We start from the raw sequence: 20,957 nt of genomic DNA, 5'->3' as shown, positions 1-20,957 counted from the left end.
TATCAGACACAGAGCTCGTTATTCCAGCTGTTATTTTTTGTTTTCTCTGTTCTTTTCTCCACCTGCCAGAAAACCACAACGACACAAACCCAGAGATTGATGCCGTTTTCTCATCCAGGAAGCTGCAGGTCAATAACTCCTGAAACCTGCTGGGTTTCCTTCCACAGAAACAGGAACTTTACTAAATCTGATTTTATAAGTCATATTTATTGATGTTTTCATTGAACAAACAGTGGAGAAAATAGTAAACCTAACAATCCCAACAATACAGACAGGACCTCTGGGGGATGCAGAGGTTTTAAACATCATTAAAGAAAAAAGATTGTAATTCCTAAACTAGGAGATTTATTACTATAAATGATGATACAATAAATCTGCTGCCCTAATTCTGGTGCATATCTTCAACTTTGAGGAAAATCTTTTTCCACAAACATCACAACTAAAAATAAATTGTAGCATTTCTGCTTAAAAGCAACTTTCAGAGTCTTTCAGTTCCTCCTGTTGGATTCCACAGCCATCACAACCTGAAGGTTTTCACCTCTGTTCATTCAGGAGATTGTTCAAAGATGACTTTAAGGTGGATCTTTTCCCACAAACAAATAAGGTTGGTCTTCCATGTGGATCTTCATGTGTCTCTTTAAGCTGGACTTCAAGGCGAGTCTTTTCCCACAGATATCACAACTAAAAGGTCGTTCACCTCTGTGGCTTTTCATGTGTCTCTTTAAACTAGACTTTACGTTAAATCTTTTTCCACATTCATCACAAGCAAAGGCTTTTTCATCCTTGTGGATTCTCATGTGTGCCTTTAAATTAGACTTTATGCTAAATTTTAAACCACATTCATCACAACCGAAGGGTTTCTGTCCGGTGTGGACACTCATGTGTACCTTTAAATTAGACTTTAAGTTAAACCTTTTACCACAGACATCACAACCAAACGGTTTCTCTCCTCTGTGAATCCTCATGTGTCTCTTTAAACATAGCTGTAAGGAAAATCTTTTTCCGCAATCATCACAACTATAGGGTTTTTCTTGTGTGTGGATTCTCATATGTGTTTTCAAATGTGACTTTATGCTAAATCTTTTCCCACAAACATCACAACCAAATGGTTTTTCTCCCGTGTGAATTCTCATGTGTCTTTTTAAAGCTGACCTTTGGGAAAATCTTGTTTCACAATCATCACAACGAAACGGTTTTTCTCCTGTGTGAACTCTCATGTGTGTCTTTAAATGTGAGTTTAAGGTAAATCTTTTCCCACAAACATCACAACCAAAGGGTTTCTCTCCTGTGTGGCCTTTCATGTGTCTGTTTAATGATGCACTTAGGGAAAATCTTTTCCCACAATCCTCACAGCAAAATGGTTTCTCTCCTGTGTGAACTCGTGTGTGTTTCTTTAAATCTGAACTTGAATTAAAAGTTTTCCCACAGAAATCACAGGATAATGATTTCTCTCCTGTGTGGATTTTTGTGTGATTGTACAAAGATGACTTTAAGGAAAATCTTTTTCCGCAAGAATCACAACCAAAAGGTTTTTCATCAACTTCAACTTTTGTGCTTTTGCTTAAATGCAATTTTTGATGAATGTCTTCAGTTTCAGAGTCTGACAATGGTCTAAGCTGAGATTCATGTTGGTTCCAATCATCATCATCATTGTCCTCTTCATCATCTTCATCCTCCTCGTCTTCATCCTCTTCAGTCTCTGATTGGCTCAAAGTTCCTCCAGCAGTATTTGGATCTGGGTTCCTGCTGGACTCTGCTGCTCCACTGATCTCCACTTCAATTTCTGCTTTTATCTGGTCGCCTGAGCTGCTGGTTGGAAGATCTCCATTTCCTGTCTGCTGCTGATGAAGCTGAGACATCACTGGTTTCTCTTCATCATCCTCACTATTTACATAAACAATATTTAATGGGAGCCTGGAATAATCAGGCTCCTCCTTCACTCTGAACAGCTCGTCTTCCTGACGGCAGCACATTTGATTATTTTCCTCTTTTACTTTGAAAGGATCCACATCAGGACTCTGTTCTTCTGGAGGCTCTTCTTTAACATCTGCAGGTGACAACAAACATCACATGTATTAAGAACAACTTTATTCTGACAAAGTTACAAAGATGCCAAATATGAAAATTTAACAGCCGTTAACAGTTCAGTAGTTGATCTCTTACCTAATCAGATAAATAGGAACATTGGAATAAAACAAACCATTTAAAGTTCAGACAGAAGAGACCAGACACACCACACCGTTAGCTTCAGAGAAAACACACGCACGCACACACACACACACACACACACACACACACACACACACACACACACACACACACACACACCCTTACTGCTGATGGGAGCTGCAGTAGATGGAAACCTGCCGTCCGTCTCCTGCTTCACTCTGAGCTGCTCTCCTTCCTGACTCACACAGAGTTCTTCCTCTTCCTCCTTTATCTGGAGGCGCAGCGCCTCCTGCTGGTTCATATCAGAACTCTGGTCTGCAGGAAAAACACAGATATTATGAACAACTTTGACTTCATGGTTCTCTGGCAGTAAAGACTCAAATTAAAGAGAAAAAGTAATTGGCTTTACTTTCCATGGTGGTTTTCCAAGTAGACGTTGATAAATGAATATAGGATTTATTTAGCAACATTAGCTGTGTCACTATTAGCATTTTTATCGGCACCTTTTGAAGCATAATATTAGAAAACATTGAGGAAAAACTGAAGAATTTGTAATAACAAACTAATGTAAAAGTTTTCACATTAGTCTGAGGTGGTTTTGGTTTTTCTGAAAACAGTTTCCATGTGATACAGAGGAAACGGAAACAGGTTTACTGAACATGTTCTGACATGTTCCCACCCACTGCCTTACCAGAGGCACAAAACTCTGGAACTTTATTTATCTGTAAGATAAGATGATAAATAATGCAGTGAACATTGTGGATGTATTAATAAATAGTTTATAATAGTTTAAAACTCATTCCAGGTTTTTAAAATCCCAAATGATGCAACATTTAACCCCATGAAGGAAACCTGGGCCTTCTCCTCCCAGCAGGGGGCGCTGGTGTGATTCAAACACGACAAGACAAGTGTTTCCAGAGTGCAGACTAATAATGTGGTTGTTTTTAATTAGTTACTTCATTAGTTTATAAATTATTTAATTTTTGGGTCATTTTTCATCTCTTCTGATAAACAGCCATAAATTCATATCAGGAAGCTCAACTGAAGGTCCAGTAAACAGCAGAAATCCTCACTAGAAATACTTTAATCTGCCCTGACTGATACCGACGACCTAATATAATTAGATATAATTAGAGCTTAGATCATTTTTAGGTAGTCTGGTTGGGGAAAAGTATTTCTTTTACATAAACTGATGTTGTTTATACAGTGTATTTTACTTTTTAAAATACCAGAATTTGCTAATTACCTTATATTTTTGTCTGATGACATTTGAAATATTTTTTTTCAACTTTTTATTGAGCAAAAACACTTAAAGTATTGCTAGTTTTACTTCAGTACAACGTTTGGATACTTTAGCTAATAAGTTAAAATATATTGAGATGTTATTCTTACTATAATGTCAAAATATGGATACAAATATATTAAACTACTATTCCAGATAGTAAATATGTGGTTCTGTCTGGTCAAAAAGCATTTTTCGATGTCTAGAATGCAATCTCGGAATTTCAGACGAAACCGATTTTATGCTAAAAAGGCTTGCCATAGAACATCTCCTCTACCGTAATACACCAACTATCAGCGCATCGGAATGTACCTGCGACGTCGCAGCATGTATCCCGGCCTCGGCTCGCAGTCAGATGAAGCTGCTGTCGCCTTAAAGCTCTAAACTAGTGAGCAGAAACTGCTGGTGATGTTCCTACATCCACCAGCTGGAAGAAAACGATCCTAAACCGGAACTACGAAGAAGGAAAAGCACCAACCTGAAGTGCGCAGCAGGACTCTGGGCTGGAAAACGTCCTCCATCTTGTAGCGTCTCTTCCGCTGCTGGAGCTCCGGCTGCCCTCCAGCTGAGCCTCAAGCCGCAAACTTCCTTCCAGATTTCACCATCATCATCATCATCATCATCATCATCGTCATCATCATCATCATCTGCTGCTCTTCCAGCTCCAGCGACGCTCCCGCTGCTGACGAAGCGACAACAATGGAGGAAGAATCCTGAAGGGAGGACGAGGGGGCGGGGCCAGTGGAACCGGAAGTCCGGAACAAAAATTATAGTTCCGTTTCTACAACAAATATTCTCATTGCAAACATTCCGTTCCAAAATGAATATTTAGTGAAACATCTGAACTAGGCACATGCAGCTTTTTACAAGTTAAAACGCAACACGAGAAGAAAATAAATGGTTACAATGTTGAGAGAAATAACTTTTGTCTGCTTTGCTTTTCGGTAAATTTGGAGTTTTATTGATAATATCAACATTTTTGTGGATAAAAATTGCTGAAGTTGCACATTGCCTGTTGAAATACATGTAAGAAGTCTGAGGCGAGGCGGTGCAGCGCTGGGCCTCACCTCTGGGGGCGCTGTATCACAGGCAGTAAGTGCATGCTTATTGATATTTATTTAATATCGCCAATATACTTATTCAATTGCACATGTTCTACATTTGTTGATGTTCCACAGTCTAATATATTTAATATATTCAGTATTTAATATATTAGTTCCACATACTAATTCATTTTAGTGACATATTTAGTCTTTCTGATCCGTCAGAATTGGATTGAAAATACCCAGTGAAGCAGGAAGTAACGTGCCGGACTGATAGGGGGCAGTGATGAGCCCCACAGACACAACAGGTGTTCTTCTTCTACTCTTTGAAAACAATAAAAATAAAATAAAATAAAATGGAGAAAATACTGTTGGAAAAAACCATTCAAGGCTTCTCACATCTTCTGCTCCCAGATTATTAAATATGAAACAAACTTGAGACAAAACAAGGATTTGTTTCTGTATGTTTTTTTATATAGATATTTATGGAGAAAGATAGTTTAATGGACTTCATATGAAAATAAAACATTTCTATCAGAGGGAGGTCAGCCACAGAAAAGATTTAAATTTGAAGATATCAAATATTGTTTTCTTTCTATCATATTGTTGAATTTCATGAGAAGATTAAAGCATAATTTAATGTCTTAATGAGTTAAAGTCAAAACTGAAATATAAGCTTCTATATTGGATTAAAACAAACATAATAACAAGAAATCATTTCTGATTAATGACTAACATCAGTAAAAATAAGCAGAGCTGTGGCTCACATCAAAATCCTCAGGAAATCTTATTGATCTGAAATAAAAACCAAATCCTCAGAATCATTATTAGTTTTATTAACTCATGCAGCAAAAAAAAAACAATTTCAATCCAAACAGTATTTATTGATACTTTCATTCAACAAACAGGAGAAAATAGTTAAACCAACAATTCAGACGGTTTGGAGAGTTTTAAACATTAATTGGGATTTACTATAACAACAATAAATTGTAATTCTTATACTAAGAAATTTATCACAAAAATGATAGAATAAATCCCCAAACCCAATGTTCACATTTATCTTTAAATTTGATTTTGAGGAAAATCTTTTTCCACAAACATCACAACTAAAAATAAATTGTAGCATTTCTGCTTAAAAGCAACTTTCAGAGTCTTTCAGTTCCTCCTGTTGGATTCCACAGCCATCACAACCTGAAGGTTTTCACCTCTGTTCATTCAGGAGATTGTTCAAAGATGACTTTAAGGTGGATCTTTTCCCACAAACAAATAAGGTTGGTCTTCCATGTGGATCTTCATGTGTCTCTTTAAGCTGGACTTCAAGGCGAGTCTTTTCCCACAGATATCACAACTAAAAGGTCGTTCACCTCTGTGGCTTTTCATGTGTCTCTTTAAACTAGACTTTACGTTAAATCTTTTTCCACATTCATCACAAGCAAAGGCTTTTTCATCCTTGTGGATTCTCATGTGTGCCTTTAAATTAGACTTTATGCTAAATTTTAAACCACATTCATCACAACCGAAGGGTTTCTGTCCGGTGTGGACACTCATGTGTACCTTTAAATTAGACTTTAAGTTAAACCTTTTACCACAGACATCACAACCAAACGGTTTCTCTCCTCTGTGAATCCTCATGTGTCTCTTTAAACATAGCTGTAAGGAAAATCTTTTTCCGCAATCATCACAACTATAGGGTTTTTCTTGTGTGTGGATTCTCATATGTGTTTTCAAATGTGACTTTATGCTAAATCTTTTCCCACAAACATCACAACCAAATGGTTTTTCTCCCGTGTGAATTCTCATGTGTCTTTTTAAAGCTGACCTTTGGGAAAATCTTGTTTCACAATCATCACAACGAAACGGTTTTTCTCCTGTGTGAACTCTCATGTGTGTCTTTAAATGTGAGTTTAAGGTAAATCTTTTCCCACAAACATCACAACCAAAGGGTTTCTCTCCTGTGTGGCCTTTCATGTGTCTGTTTAATGATGCACTTAGGGAAAATCTTTTCCCACAATCCTCACAGCAAAATGGTTTCTCTCCTGTGTGAACTCGTGTGTGTTTCTTTAAATCTGAACTTGAATTAAAAGTTTTCCCACAGAAATCACAGGATAATGATTTCTCTCCTGTGTGGATTTTTGTGTGATTGTACAAAGATGACTTTAAGGAAAATCTTTTTCCGCAAGAATCACAACCAAAAGGTTTTTCATCAACTTCAACTTTTGTGCTTTTGCTTAAATGCAATTTTTGATGAATGTCTTCAGTTTCAGAGTCTGACAATGGTCTAAGCTGAGATTCATGTTGGTTCCAATCATCATCATCATTGTCCTCTTCATCATCTTCATCCTCCTCGTCTTCATCCTCTTCAGTCTCTGATTGGCTCAAAGTTCCTCCAGCAGTATTTGGATCTGGGTTCCTGCTGGACTCTGCTGCTCCACTGATCTCCACTTCAATTTCTGCTTTTATCTGGTCGCCTGAGCTGCTGGTTGGAAGATCTCCATTTCCTGTCTGCTGCTGATGAAGCTGAGACATCACTGGTTTCTCTTCATCATCCTCACTATTTACATAAACAATATTTAATGGGAGCCTGGAATAATCAGGCTCCTCCTTCACTCTGAACAGCTCGTCTTCCTGACGGCAGCACATTTGATTATTTTCCTCTTTTACTTTGAAAGGATCCACATCAGGACTCTGTTCTTCTGGAGGCTCTTCTTTAACATCTGCAGGTGACAACAAACATCACATGTATTAAGAACAACTTTATTCTGACAAAGTTACAAAGATGCCAAATATGAAAATTTAACAGCCGTTAACAGTTCAGTAGTTGATCTCTTACCTAATCAGATAAATAGGAACATTGGAATAAAACAAACCATTTAAAGTTCAGACAGAAGAGACCAGACACACCACACCGTTAGCTTCAGAGAAAACACACGCACGCACACACACACACACACACACACACACACACACACACACACACACACACACACCCTTACTGCTGATGGGAGCTGCAGTAGATGGAAACCTGCCGTCCGTCTCCTGCTTCACTCTGAGCTGCTCTCCTTCCTGACTCACACAGAGTTCTTCCTCTTCCTCCTTTATCTGGAGGCGCAGCGCCTCCTGCTGGTTCATATCAGAACTCTGGTCTGCAGGAAAAACACAGATATTATGAACAACTTTGACTTCATGGTTCTCTGGCAGTAAAGACTCAAATTAAAGAGAAAAAGTAATTGGCTTTACTTTCCATGGTGGTTTTCCAAGTAGACGTTGATAAATGAATATAGGATTTATTTAGCAACATTAGCTGTGTCACTATTAGCATTTTTATCGGCACCTTTTGAAGCATAATATTAGAAAACATTGAGGAAAAACTGAAGAATTTGTAATAACAAACTAATGTAAAAGTTTTCACATTAGTCTGAGGTGGTTTTGGTTTTTCTGAAAACAGTTTCCATGTGATACAGAGGAAACGGAAACAGGTTTACTGAACATGTTCTGACATGTTCCCACCCACTGCCTTACCAGAGGCACAAAACTCTGGAACTTTATTTATCTGTAAGATAAGATGATAAATAATGCAGTGAACATTGTGGATGTATTAATAAATAGTTTATAATAGTTTAAAACTCATTCCAGGTTTTTAAAATCCCAAATGATGCAACATTTAACCCCATGAAGGAAACCTGGGCCTTCTCCTCCCAGCAGGGGGCGCTGGTGTGATTCAAACACGACAAGACAAGTGTTTCCAGAGTGCAGACTAATAATGTGGTTGTTTTTAATTAGTTACTTCATTAGTTTATAAATTATTTAATTTTTGGGTCATTTTTCATCTCTTCTGATAAACAGCCATAAATTCATATCAGGAAGCTCAACTGAAGGTCCAGTAAACAGCAGAAATCCTCACTAGAAATACTTTAATCTGCCCTGACTGATACCGACGACCTAATATAATTAGATATAATTAGAGCTTAGATCATTTTTAGGTAGTCTGGTTGGGGAAAAGTATTTCTTTTACATAAACTGATGTTGTTTATACAGTGTATTTTACTTTTTAAAATACCAGAATTTGCTAATTACCTTATATTTTTGTCTGATGACATTTGAAATATTTTTTTTCAACTTTTTATTGAGCAAAAACACTTAAAGTATTGCTAGTTTTACTTCAGTACAACGTTTGGATACTTTAGCTAATAAGTTAAAATATATTGAGATGTTATTCTTACTATAATGTCAAAATATGGATACAAATATATTAAACTACTATTCCAGATAGTAAATATGTGGTTCTGTCTGGTCAAAAAGCATTTTTCGATGTCTAGAATGCAATCTCGGAATTTCAGACGAAACCGATTTTATGCTAAAAAGGCTTGCCATAGAACATCTCCTCTACCGTAATACACCAACTATCAGCGCATCGGAATGTACCTGCGACGTCGCAGCATGTATCCCGGCCTCGGCTCGCAGTCAGATGAAGCTGCTGTCGCCTTAAAGCTCTAAACTAGTGAGCAGAAACTGCTGGTGATGTTCCTACATCCACCAGCTGGAAGAAAACGATCCTAAACCGGAACTACGAAGAAGGAAAAGCACCAACCTGAAGTGCGCAGCAGGACTCTGGGCTGGAAAACGTCCTCCATCTTGTAGCGTCTCTTCCGCTGCTGGAGCTCCGGCTGCCCTCCAGCTGAGCCTCAAGCCGCAAACTTCCTTCCAGATTTCACCATCATCATCATCATCATCATCATCATCGTCATCATCATCATCATCTGCTGCTCTTCCAGCTCCAGCGACGCTCCCGCTGCTGACGAAGCGACAACAATGGAGGAAGAATCCTGAAGGGAGGACGAGGGGGCGGGGCCAGTGGAACCGGAAGTCCGGAACAAAAATTATAGTTCCGTTTCTACAACAAATATTCTCATTGCAAACATTCCGTTCCAAAATGAATATTTAGTGAAACATCTGAACTAGGCACATGCAGCTTTTTACAAGTTAAAACGCAACACGAGAAGAAAATAAATGGTTACAATGTTGAGAGAAATAACTTTTGTCTGCTTTGCTTTTCGGTAAATTTGGAGTTTTATTGATAATATCAACATTTTTGTGGATAAAAATTGCTGAAGTTGCACATTGCCTGTTGAAATACATGTAAGAAGTCTGAGGCGAGGCGGTGCAGCGCTGGGCCTCACCTCTGGGGGCGCTGTATCACAGGCAGTAAGTGCATGCTTATTGATATTTATTTAATATCGCCAATATACTTATTCAATTGCACATGTTCTACATTTGTTGATGTTCCACAGTCTAATATATTTAATATATTCAGTATTTAATATATTAGTTCCACATACTAATTCATTTTAGTGACATATTTAGTCTTTCTGATCCGTCAGAATTGGATTGAAAATACCCAGTGAAGCAGGAAGTAACGTGCCGGACTGATAGGGGGCAGTGATGAGCCCCACAGACACAACAGGTGTTCTTCTTCTACTCTTTGAAAACAATAAAAATAAAATAAAATAAAATGGAGAAAATACTGTTGGAAAAAACCATTCAAGGCTTCTCACATCTTCTGCTCCCAGATTATTAAATATGAAACAAACTTGAGACAAAACAAGGATTTGTTTCTGTATGTTTTTTTATATAGATATTTATGGAGAAAGATAGTTTAATGGACTTCATATGAAAATAAAACATTTCTATCAGAGGGAGGTCAGCCACAGAAAAGATTTAAATTTGAAGATATCAAATATTGTTTTCTTTCTATCATATTGTTGAATTTCATGAGAAGATTAAAGCATAATTTAATGTCTTAATGAGTTAAAGTCAAAACTGAAATATAAGCTTCTATATTGGATTAAAACAAACATAATAACAAGAAATCATTTCTGATTAATGACTAACATCAGTAAAAATAAGCAGAGCTGTGGCTCACATCAAAATCCTCAGGAAATCTTATTGATCTGAAATAAAAACCAAATCCTCAGAATCATTATTAGTTTTATTAACTCATGCAGCAAAAAAAAAACAATTTCAATCCAAACAGTATTTATTGATACTTTCATTCAACAAACAGGAGAAAATAGTTAAACCAACAATTCAGACGGTTTGGAGAGTTTTAAACATTAATTGGGATTTACTATAACAACAATAAATTGTAATTCTTATACTAAGAAATTTATCACAAAAATGATAGAATAAATCCCCAAACCCAATGTTCACATTTATCTTTAAATTTGATTTTGAGGAAAATCTTTTTCCACAAACATCACAACTAAAAATAAATTGTAGCATTTCTGCTTAAAAGCAACTTTCAGAGTCTTTCAGTTCCTCCTGTTGGATTCCACAGCCATCACAACCTGAAGGTTTTCACCTCTGTTCATTCAGGAGATTGTTCAAAGATGACTTTAAGGTGGATCTTTTCCCACAAACAAATAAGGTTGGTCTTCCATGTGGATCTTCATGTGTCTCTTTAAGCTGGACTTCAAGGCGAGTCTTTTCCCACAGATATCACAACTAAAAGGTCGTTCACCTTTGTGGCTTTTCATGTGTCTCTTTAAACTAGACTTTACGTTAAATCTTTTCCCACATTCATCACAAGCAAAGGCTTTTTCATCCTTGTGGATTCTCATGTGTTCCTTTAAATTAGAATTTGTGCTAAATTTTAAACCACATTCATCACAACCGAAGGGTTTCTGTCCCGTGTGAACTCTCATGTGTACGTTTAAATTAGACTTTAAGTTAAACCTTTTACCACAAACATCACAACCAAACGGTTTCTCTCCTGTGTGGATCCTCATGTGTCTCTTTAAACATAACTGTAAGGAAAATGTTTCTCCACAATCATTACAACCAAAGAGTTTTTCTTGTGTGTGGATTCTCATGTGTTTTTCCAAATATGAGCTTAAGGTAAATGTTTTCCCACAAACATCACAAGCAAATGTTTTTTCTCCTGTGTGAATTCTCATGTGTCTGTTTAATGATGCACTTAGGGAAAATCTTTTTCCACAATCCTCGCAACAAAAAGGTTTCTCTCCTGTGTGAACTCTCATGTGTTTCTTTAAGTCTGAACTTGAGTTAAAAGTTTTTCCACAGAAATCACATGATTTCTCCCCTGTGTGGATTTTTACGTGATTGTTTAAAGAAGACTTTAAGGAAAATCTTTTCCCACAAAAATCACAACCAAAAGGTTCGTCACCAACAGGAATGTTTCCATCTATGTCTAAATGTGATTTTTGATGAATGTCTTCAGTCTCAGACTCTGACAATGTTTTACTCTGCTGGTTCACACCATCTTCATCCTCCTCCTCCTCCTCTTCAGTCTCTGATTGGCTCAAAGTTCCTCCAGCAGTATTTGGATCTGGGTTCCTGCTGGACTCTGCTGCTCCACTGATCTCCACTTCAATTTCTGCTTTTATCTGGTCGCCTGAGCTGCTGGTTGGAAGATCTCCATTTCCTGTCTGCTGCTGATGAAGCTGAGACATCACTGGTTTCTCTTCATCATCCTCACTATTTACATAAACAATATTTAATGGGAGCCTGGAATAATCAGGCTCCTCCTTCACTCTGAACAGCTCGTCTTCCTGATGGCAGCACATTTGATTATTTTCCTCTTTTACTTTGAAAGGATCCACATCAGGACTCTGTTCTTCTGGAGGCTCTTCTTTAACATCTGCAGGTGACAACAAACATCACATGTATTAAGAACAACGTTTAGAAAAGTTTGGTTTTAATTGAACGAGGGAAACAGAAATACATTTGGATTTAATTGCTGTAATCAACACATTAATATTAAAACATATTGAACAAATGAAGAAGAAATGCTTGAACATGTTGGCTCGATGGGAGCAGAACGTTGGAGCTCTGACAACATCTGCACTTTCATTCATTTCCTTCCTGATCAAGTTCAGTTAAACTCAATTATTTAGATTATAAGAAATTGATCACATTTTATTTTGGTTTTCTCGATGTATTTTCTTATTAAATGAGCCACATGAAGCCCAACCTGAACATGAAGAAAATAATTCTGGCCCAAATTTCTGGTGAAAAATGAATCTTTTAAACAATTAATTTGATAAAACATTTCAAATGTTATTGTGTCACTTTGGTCTGCCGTTCATTCATGCATTTAAATCTCTTCTCTTCATTTATTCTCAGTGATTTAACCATTTTAAACCAAACTAACATCTAACCGTGTCTAAGAGACATTAAGAATACACACACACACACACACACACACACCCTTACTGCTGATGGGAGCTGCAGTAGATGGAAACCTGCCGTCCGTCTCCTGCTTCACTCTGAGCTGCTCTCCTTCCTGACTCACACAGAGTTCTTCCTCTTCCTCCTTTATCTGGAGGCGCAGCGCCTCCTGCTGGTTCATATCAGCCTCTTTTTTAACATCTGCAGGAAAAACAGCTTTATGAACAACTTCATGTTATACAAACATGACAGGATGAGTGTTTTCAGAGTCCACTAATTTATAAATTAATTATTTTTAGGTTACTTTTTATGTCTCCTGATAATAAAAGTAATATTTTAATATCAAGAGACGTATTAAAACGTTACTTTTTACACATTAAAACGTTACTTTTAATATGAGTTCAACTGAAGACATTCTCACTGGAAATACTTTAATCAGTCCAAACATAAACAGATTATTTAATATAAGCATTGATTGGATTATTCTTATGTAATCTGATTTGTAGTAGTTTTATTTTGTTTACATATTTTTATTTTACTCTTTCAAATATCAGGATTTGCTCAACTTTATATTATGTCTTATTAAATGCTTTAAAATATCTATCTATTATTATTAATATTATTATTAATGTTATTAACTTTTCCTTGAGTAAAACACTTGAACTGCTGCTTTACTTTATAAACTTCATCCAAATCTAATATATTTAATTATTCTTCTAATTAGTCAGAATATGAAAGCAGATTTATTAAATCATCATCAAACCAGAATGCATTTTTACATTTCTAATCTATGTAATTACTGATAATCAGAGGAAACAGATTTTATGTTAAAATGGCTCCTCTACCGTAATACACCAACTATCAGCGCATCGGAATGTACCTGCGACGTCGCAGCATGTATCCCGGCCTCGGCTCGCAGTCAGATGAAGCTGCTGTCGCCTTAAAGCTCTAAACTAGTGAGCAGAAACTGCTGGTGATGTTCCTACATCCACCAGCTGGAAGAAAACGATCCTAAACCGGAACTACGAAGAAGGAAAAGCACCAACCTGAAGTGCGCAGCAGGACTCTGGGCTGGAAAACGTCCTCCATCTTGTAGCGTCTCTTCCGCTGCTGGAGCTCCGGCTGCTGACGAAGCGACAACAATGGAGGAAGAATCCTGAAGGGAGGACGAGGGGGCGGGGCCAGTGGAACCGGAAGTCCGGAACAAAAATTATAGTTCCGTTTCTGCTCGTGTTTACAAACATTCCGTTACAAAATCAATATTCAGTGAAACCTTTGAACATTAGAAAAAATAAATACATTTTATGTCATTTGTGCAACATAATAATATATTTAGGGATTAATTCTCCTTCTTGTAACTTCTGATTATATTTATGGACATAAAAAAAATAATAAAAAGATTGAACTTCTACTTTTTGTTAGAGTTGCACTAACAAACCAACGACCACCAAGGATTTCATGTAGAGTATTTTACTTTTTAATGTTCACTCTGAGAACAGTTAGTAAAAAAAGTCCATTTTCTAAATTCTGAGGAATTGAACCCACAACCTTCTTAGCTGACATTTGTTGTCATAGCGACTCTTGAACTGGTTCTCAAAGCACATTAATCTGTTTATATTCAATATTAACTATAAAATTAAAGTTCTGAGCTCAATCACTTCTTCTACATCGGCGGCCATCTTTAGTTTGACTTCCTGCTTCCCAGGTTCTGTTCTTGGATCAGTTCATGGTGAAACTTTATTATGCAATAATAAAGTTGACCTTTATGCTGATGATATTCTGCATTATTTAACTTTTATAGAACCAACTCCAGATGAACAAACAGTTAAAGATGGACTTTGTGACTGGACAGATCGTTGCTAGTTACTGTCCTGCAGTAAGCAGGTCTTCCTGAATTTTAGATGTTAAATAAAAAAAACTCCACACTTTTTATGAACTTTGAATTTATTCTGCAGATCTTCTCAGGTTCTGTTCTCAGCTGCGTCCAGGATGGAGGCCACGCTGTCCTTGGCTTCCTGCAGAAGCTCAGAAACTCTCCTCTGCGTCTGAAGCAGCAACACAAACATCGTTTTAATGAGAAATGTCAGGTGAAAGGTCACCTGGTGACTTACAGCCAGTCTGAAGGCTTCGTCTGAGACGTCCTTCAGGTTGATCATGACATTGTAGAACGCTCCAAAAACAGCCGTTTCCAGAGCTTTAGCTGCAACCTGACCAACACAAACCAGATTCCAGTTCTGAGCAAAATTCATTCTGACCTAAAACCTTCAGAGAGAAGTTGTTGTTGCTCTAACCCGGACCTGAGCATCGGACTTGCAGCCGATGTTCCCGAACAGAACCATCTGCTTCAGAGACGGCCAGAGGACGCTGACCTTCTCAGCCAAAGCCAGCGGGACGCCGACGGCCCGCTTCAGGCCTTCCTGCATCGCCGCTTCTCTCCTGCAGGCGGAGACAAAACGCAGTCCAGAAAAAAACAAGCAGCTAACGACGCAACATCTCATCCACAGACACGTTCACCTGCTCCTCTGCTCACCTGCTCCTCTCCTCGCTGCTGGACTTCGGCATTTTCAGCGCCACCTGAAACAGACATGATGACTTTTTGAGGCATCGCACCACACAGCCTGTAGGTGTCTCTTGCGTGATCTGGAGCATCAACAGGTGGCGCTGTTGGGTGGGAGCTGCTGGTGCTCACCATGTAGCCGTTGAAGGCGGCGGAGTCGGCGTCCACCAACCCCAGCAGCTCGTTCATGGCCTGATGGAACGGAGGAATCAGCTTCCTCATCACAAAGTCCAGGTTCTCAAACTGCCTCTTTCCGTACGTCATCTGCCCCACCATGGCGCCCAGCGCTGCCCCCTACAGGACAGGGCACATCCTGGGGTTAAAGGTGACCTGTTCCACTTCATGGAACAGGTTAGGATCGGTCTATGGCCTATACAAATCATTTCTTACACAAAATCATTCTTAGATAATCAGATTTCACTCTGATAAAACTCAGCTTTCACATTTACACATGAAAATGGCTCCAAACTGATCTGCAATTATGCAACAGTGCATCTTCGAAAAGCAGAAGTGGAGCCTCCTGCACAACCAACCAGAAAGCAGCAGGTGGTTTCTGGGTGAAAAGACTTTTGTCTTTTCCAGAAGCCATTGTACAGCGTGAAAACTAGCTAGAGCTCAGCTTGTGTTGCTAGGTAACAGGGCAGTGCCGCTGATTTGTGGTTTTTCAAACACCATAAAACTTTGAACTCATTACCATAAACTGGCTGGTGTTTTTTTAAGAGCGTAGTTTGTTGTTAGAAGCAGTAGAAACCCAAATGAAAACATAAAAACGTGTAAAATATGATTTTTTTGTGTAACGCTTCCCCTTTAAATCGGCTCCCTCTGCTGGACAATCTCTGAACACTCACCAGAGCGCCGACGGCGGCAGAAACAGACCCTCCTCCTGGAGCGGCTGTTCGCGCTCCAACGCTGCGAACAAACTGCTGCAGAGTCAGAGACACGAGCCCGCCTTCTTCCTGTGACCTCACCATGTACCTGTGCAGGTAAGACACGCCCACTTTAGCAGCGCTCGCTGCCTCTGCTGCAGTCAGCAGGGAGGAACTCACTCAATGATCCTCTGCTTTGGGTTGAAGGGACTCAGTGAATCCAGGCCCAGTTTACTGATCACCTGCAACCAACAAGGTGAGGCGCTGATGAACGTCTAACTATGGCAAGCTGTTTTATCATAAAATCAGTTTTTTGCTTGACATCCTGTAAAAAATGCATTTTTCTGAATGTAATTGAAGATTTCTGCATTTAGATTCTGTAATGGAAGAGTAATAATTCAAGATATATTCAGTTAGATACTGATCAATCAAAATTTATTTTATTTTTGTTGTTAAATGTGTCACACTCCATAATTACAATTTAATATTTCTCAAACAGAACTATAACTATAACAAGTCCTTCCTTGGTTTCTACATATCTGCAATTTAATTTGCTGTCTTTAAATCTAGTTACATATTTTAAATTGTGTCTAGTCGGAACAAAGAGCTCGATATCTAGAATTCACTTTATGAGTACAGTAGTTATAATGTCATTGTAGAAATCTGAAATATGTTTCAGACGCTCAATAATTCATCACAGAAACTTCAAATTCAAGCATTTATAAATCTGACCTCATTTCTACAAACTAGAAGATAATTAGACAAATCTGATTTAAACTGATGTCAAATGTCTGGAATGTGATGAAACTGATTTTATCTTAAAATGGCTTGCCGTAGCCCAAAGCTTTGTCCACTGACCAGCCGGACTTTGTGCTCCTCTTCGATGATGAAGAGCTGCTCTGTTTTCATGTAGAAGTCGGCGGCGTCCAGCAGAGCCTTCAGAGGAATCAGACCGACGACCTGGGAGCCGACCACAGGAAGCTTCAGCTCCTGGACGCCACAAACAGGAAGTCAGACTCGCAGGAAGTGATGGCGCTCAGGCCTGTTGTGACCTCAGCAGCCCTGACCTCAGCGACCCCGCAGATCTCCTGATACACGGCGTGGAGCGGCGTCAGCTCAAAGTCCAGGATGTTGGTGGACACCTGGGCCAGGTTCTCCTCCTCCAGGTACCAGCCCAGACCCTGAACCTTCTTCAGGAGACCTGGCTGCTCAGAGGCACACAGGAAGTTACCACACATAGATACACACACATAGATACACACACATAGATATACACACATAGATACACACACATAGATATACACACACATAGGTATACACACATAGATACACACACATAAATATACACACATAGATACACATACATAGATACACACACATAGATACACACACATAGATATACACACATAGATATACATACATAGATATACACACATAGATACACACACATAGATATACACACATAGATATACACACATAGATACACACACATAGATATACACACATAGATATACATACATAGATATACACACATAGATACACACACATAGATATACACACATAGATATACACACATAGATATACACACATAGATATACACACATAGATACACATACATAGATATACACACATAGATATACACACATAGATACACACACATAGATACACACACATAGATATACATACATAGATATACATACATAGATATACACACATAGATACACACACATAGATATACACACATAGATATACATACATAGATATACATACATAGATATACACACATAGATATACACACATAGATACACACACATAGATACACACACATAGATACACATACATAGATATACATACATAGATATACACACATAGATACACACACATAGATATACACACATAGATATACATACATAGATATACATACATAGATATACACACATAGATACACACACATAGATATACACACATAGATATACATGGGAAAACCTGCCAAATGAAAACAGATCAGAAATATACAGAAGAAAATTAAAGCCACTGGAGAAAATACATGAATAATGTTAGAATATAACAATGATCATAAAATAATCCTCCATTGTAATAAGATTTCAAGAAAGAAAGATTACAAACCAAACCAAATATAACAGGAAACAGCATGCAGTGGGCTTTTATTCTGAAGTTCCACCTTCAGGAAGCTGTAGTTTTGAACTGAAGTAATAATAAATGTTTTGGGGTCCCACCTGGTCCTTTCCTCGGCCCTGTTCACGGATGTCCAGGGCGATCCGATGAGCCTGCTCCTTGGTGCCGATCAGGTTCACGTTGTACGCGATCAGGAACTTGCGAGCACCGGTTACCGTGGCGCCCCACGACGGCACGAAGAGGGCGGGGCCAAAGTCAGGGGCCCACTCTTCACTCTTCAGCTGCAGCAGAAGAAGAAATCTGCTGGATCTGAGAGTTTAGATCCGGAGGCGGCGGATCGTCTCACCTTCTCAGGTAGAGCTTCGTACTCTCCGGATCGAACCGACGGGAGATTCCTCCTGGACTCGGACCGAGCCGCTTCTCCGTAAAGATACACTGAGGACAGATTTCTCTGCCGTTAGAGCCATCGGACATAAAAAAATGTAAACTTTTAGAAAAATCTTGGGAATTCATCAGCTCCTAGAGTAAAAAATGACCTCAGACATTTTTACATTAAACTCACATATTTTCTAGGAACAACATGGAATTTTTTGAAGTTCTTATAGTTGAACATTTTTGATTTGGACATTTTCTGAGTTTCAAAATGTAAACATTTTTTATTTTTATGCTCAAAAATGTCCAGATTTCTTCTAGAAAATGTCAGAGAATAATCTCAAAATTATGAGTTTTTCTTGCAAATGTTTGACTTTCATCTCAGAAATGTCAGTTTGTTTTCTAGAAAACTTTGGAGATTCATTGAAAAATGGAGTTTTTCTTGTAAATTTATGTCTTTTTGATCATTTTCTGCTTTTTCCAGAACATTTTTTTTGAAAACCTCAAACTTTCTGATGTTTTTCTCACATATCTGCAACTTTTCAAGTTCAGACATTTTCATATTTTCTAGAAAATGTCTGAGATGAATCTGAAATTGTATTTTGGAGTAACTTTCCTCCGTCATGGTTCCCTCTCACACTCTGTGGTATTTCTCTCTCTGTTCCCTCAGCTCTTCGCGCCGTGGCCTCGGCTTCCTGTGACTCACCAGGAACTTGCAGCGTCTCCGCCAGCCGCCGTCCAAACTGGTCGGCGCAGCGGACGCAGTCGTCCATGCTGACGTTCTGGACGGGGATGAAGGGACAGACGTCCAGCGCTCCGGTGCGAGGGTGTTCCCCTGCGGCAGAAGCATTTCGTTCCCAGAGGTTCGGTTCTGGAGAGCGGCTTTGGACTCGCACTGACCTGAATGTTTGCTCATGTCGATGAGGCCGAAGGCCCGGCGGGCGGCGTTCAGCGCCCCCTGCACCACGGCCTCCGGGGGGCCCACGAAGGTGTAGACGGTCCGGTTGGTGGAGGCTCCCGGGTCGACGTCCAGCAGGCTGCAGCCGGCCGTCTCAGAGATGGCGGCGGCGACGGCATCGATCACCTGAGCAGAGGAAGAGGAGCAGCTGAACCCAAACGGACCTCAGTCTGCTCACAGGACCGGGTCAAAGGTCGTTACGCCTGGAGGATTATAATCCTGTCTCTAAACTAAACGTTCTTAGCTGTTATATGCTAACAGTTATTTTGTTAGCGTATAAAATAATCACATTAAAGATTTAAAGAAACAATAATCAATAATCATGAACAGTTTCTGTAAAGTTGAACTTTCTCCAGACTGACAGCAGATTTGAGTCTTAAGTCCAGATTTTCAGAAACTCCTGGACTCGTCGCATCGTTCAGACGGACTCCTACCTTCTGGTCTCGGCCCTCAGAGAAGTTAGGAACGCACTCCACCAGCTGAGCCATGGCGTCTGCACAGCCTGACCCCAGTCTGACCAGTACACCCACAGCTCAAATATTAACTGGGATCGAAGTCTGAAGGTTTGCTGGGTAGCATCTGTCCTGCAGGTGGCGCCAGAGAAATGGAGAAGAAGTTTGGGAAGCAGAGTCCGTCAGGTCTGCAGAGTTTAAATGTTTGTGATCCAGGCAGAAAGGGTCAGAGGTCACCAAGTCGACTCGTTTCTGTTTGACTGAACCTGCGGCCGCCGGAGTTCTGGACCCGCTCCAACCAGAACCGTTACATCAGAACCATCTGCTGCTGACCTGAGCCTCCCAGCAGAAATGGGTCAGAACTGAAGAACTGACTGGGTTCAAGTTCAAACTACAGTGGCGTCAAGAGTTTGTGCAGCACAAATTTGTGTTTCAAAGATCTTAATAAATGTTCCCAGAGGTCATGAAAGGTCAACCTGCCCCCCCCCAGACACACCTTCTTCAAATCAAACTAAATTGGTGTCAATCAATGATGCTATATTTGTGCAGCAAAAAAAATGTTTTGTTTGTGCTGCAGCACAAACATTTGACACCAAACTACTAACAGGTAGTGCAGGGCGGCTCGTTTACCTCTGATGACCTCTGGGTATTTTTATCAATATTGTAAAATGGCTGCAGCACAAAGGAGAAACGCTGCAGCTCAAATGCAGCACAAACATTTGACACCAGTGTTGTTTAATGTGGGGCGGCTGGTTGACCTTTAAACTTTGATTAATATCTTTACAACAAAAGCAGCACAAACAAAAATCTCAACAGTGCAAACGCAGCAGAGTTGAGCTGGCTGAGCTTTCAGAACCTCTGGAAACATTTATTAATATCTTCACACACAGAGGCAGAAATGAACATTTTTAGAACAGCTTGTATTTATCAGGTCA

At 39.2% G+C, this 20,957-nt stretch overlaps 4 protein-coding genes across 10 annotated transcripts; all 4 read right to left on the bottom strand.

Annotated features, from left to right (window-relative positions):
• Nucleotides 1-188: 188 nt before the first annotated feature.
• On the bottom strand, nt 189-4,383 carry LOC114140562 (zinc finger protein OZF-like). 4 transcript variants are annotated; one of them, XM_028010631.1, is made up of 4 exons: nt 3,930-4,382; nt 3,764-3,831; nt 2,329-2,484; nt 189-2,047 (listed from the first exon to the last, which is right to left on the bottom strand). In XM_028010631.1, exons 3-4 carry the CDS (start codon nt 2,468-2,470, stop codon nt 573-575), a joined length of 1,617 nt encoding a protein of 538 aa, XP_027866432.1. In that variant the 5' UTR covers nt 2,471-2,484; nt 3,764-3,831; nt 3,930-4,382; the 3' UTR covers nt 189-572. The 4 variants fall into 4 exon arrangements, with proteins under 4 accessions (XP_027866432.1, XP_027866429.1, XP_027866431.1 ...); XM_028010628.1 differs by lacking the exon at nt 3,764-3,831 and having other exon boundaries at nt 3,930-4,383; XM_028010630.1 differs by having other exon boundaries at nt 3,764-4,382.
• A 563-nt stretch (nt 4,384-4,946) lies between these two features.
• Nucleotides 4,947-9,536, bottom strand: LOC114140563 (zinc finger protein OZF-like). Of its 4 annotated transcripts, XM_028010636.1 has the most exons (4): nt 9,083-9,535; nt 8,917-8,984; nt 7,482-7,637; nt 4,947-7,208 (listed from the first exon to the last, which is right to left on the bottom strand). In XM_028010636.1, the coding sequence occupies exons 3-4, from the start codon at nt 7,621-7,623 to the stop codon at nt 5,734-5,736; spliced, it is 1,617 nt and encodes a 538-aa protein (XP_027866437.1). In that variant the 5' UTR covers nt 7,624-7,637; nt 8,917-8,984; nt 9,083-9,535; the 3' UTR covers nt 4,947-5,733. The 4 variants fall into 4 exon arrangements, with proteins under 4 accessions (XP_027866437.1, XP_027866434.1, XP_027866436.1 ...); XM_028010633.1 differs by lacking the exon at nt 8,917-8,984 and having other exon boundaries at nt 9,083-9,536; XM_028010635.1 differs by having other exon boundaries at nt 8,917-9,535.
• A 563-nt stretch (nt 9,537-10,099) lies between these two features.
• On the bottom strand, nt 10,100-13,879 carry LOC114140576 (zinc finger protein 501-like). The gene is made up of 3 exons (XM_028010658.1): nt 13,728-13,879; nt 12,721-12,882; nt 10,100-12,151 (listed from the first exon to the last, which is right to left on the bottom strand). The coding sequence occupies exons 1-3, from the start codon at nt 13,768-13,770 to the stop codon at nt 10,887-10,889; spliced, it is 1,470 nt and encodes a 489-aa protein (XP_027866459.1). The 5' UTR covers nt 13,771-13,879; the 3' UTR covers nt 10,100-10,886.
• A 728-nt stretch (nt 13,880-14,607) lies between these two features.
• Nucleotides 14,608-20,159, bottom strand: ftcd (formimidoyltransferase cyclodeaminase). Its single transcript, XM_028010640.1, has 14 exons — nt 20,005-20,159; nt 19,513-19,696; nt 19,319-19,447; nt 18,587-18,675; nt 18,342-18,521; nt 17,172-17,309; nt 16,963-17,094; nt 16,285-16,346; nt 16,087-16,213; nt 15,371-15,532; nt 15,212-15,255; nt 14,979-15,117; nt 14,793-14,888; nt 14,608-14,726 (listed from the first exon to the last, which is right to left on the bottom strand). Exons 1-14 carry the CDS (start codon nt 20,056-20,058, stop codon nt 14,643-14,645), a joined length of 1,620 nt encoding a protein of 539 aa, XP_027866441.1. The 5' UTR covers nt 20,059-20,159; the 3' UTR covers nt 14,608-14,642.
• Nucleotides 20,160-20,957: the final 798 nt, after the last annotated feature.

This window comes from Xiphophorus couchianus, chromosome 24 (genome assembly GCF_001444195.1).
Source record: "Xiphophorus couchianus chromosome 24, X_couchianus-1.0, whole genome shotgun sequence".
Lineage (NCBI taxonomy): Eukaryota > Metazoa > Chordata > Actinopteri > Cyprinodontiformes > Poeciliidae > Xiphophorus > Xiphophorus couchianus.
The sequence above is the reverse complement of the archived record's forward strand: the minus strand, read 5'-3'. Positions and strand labels throughout refer to the sequence as shown.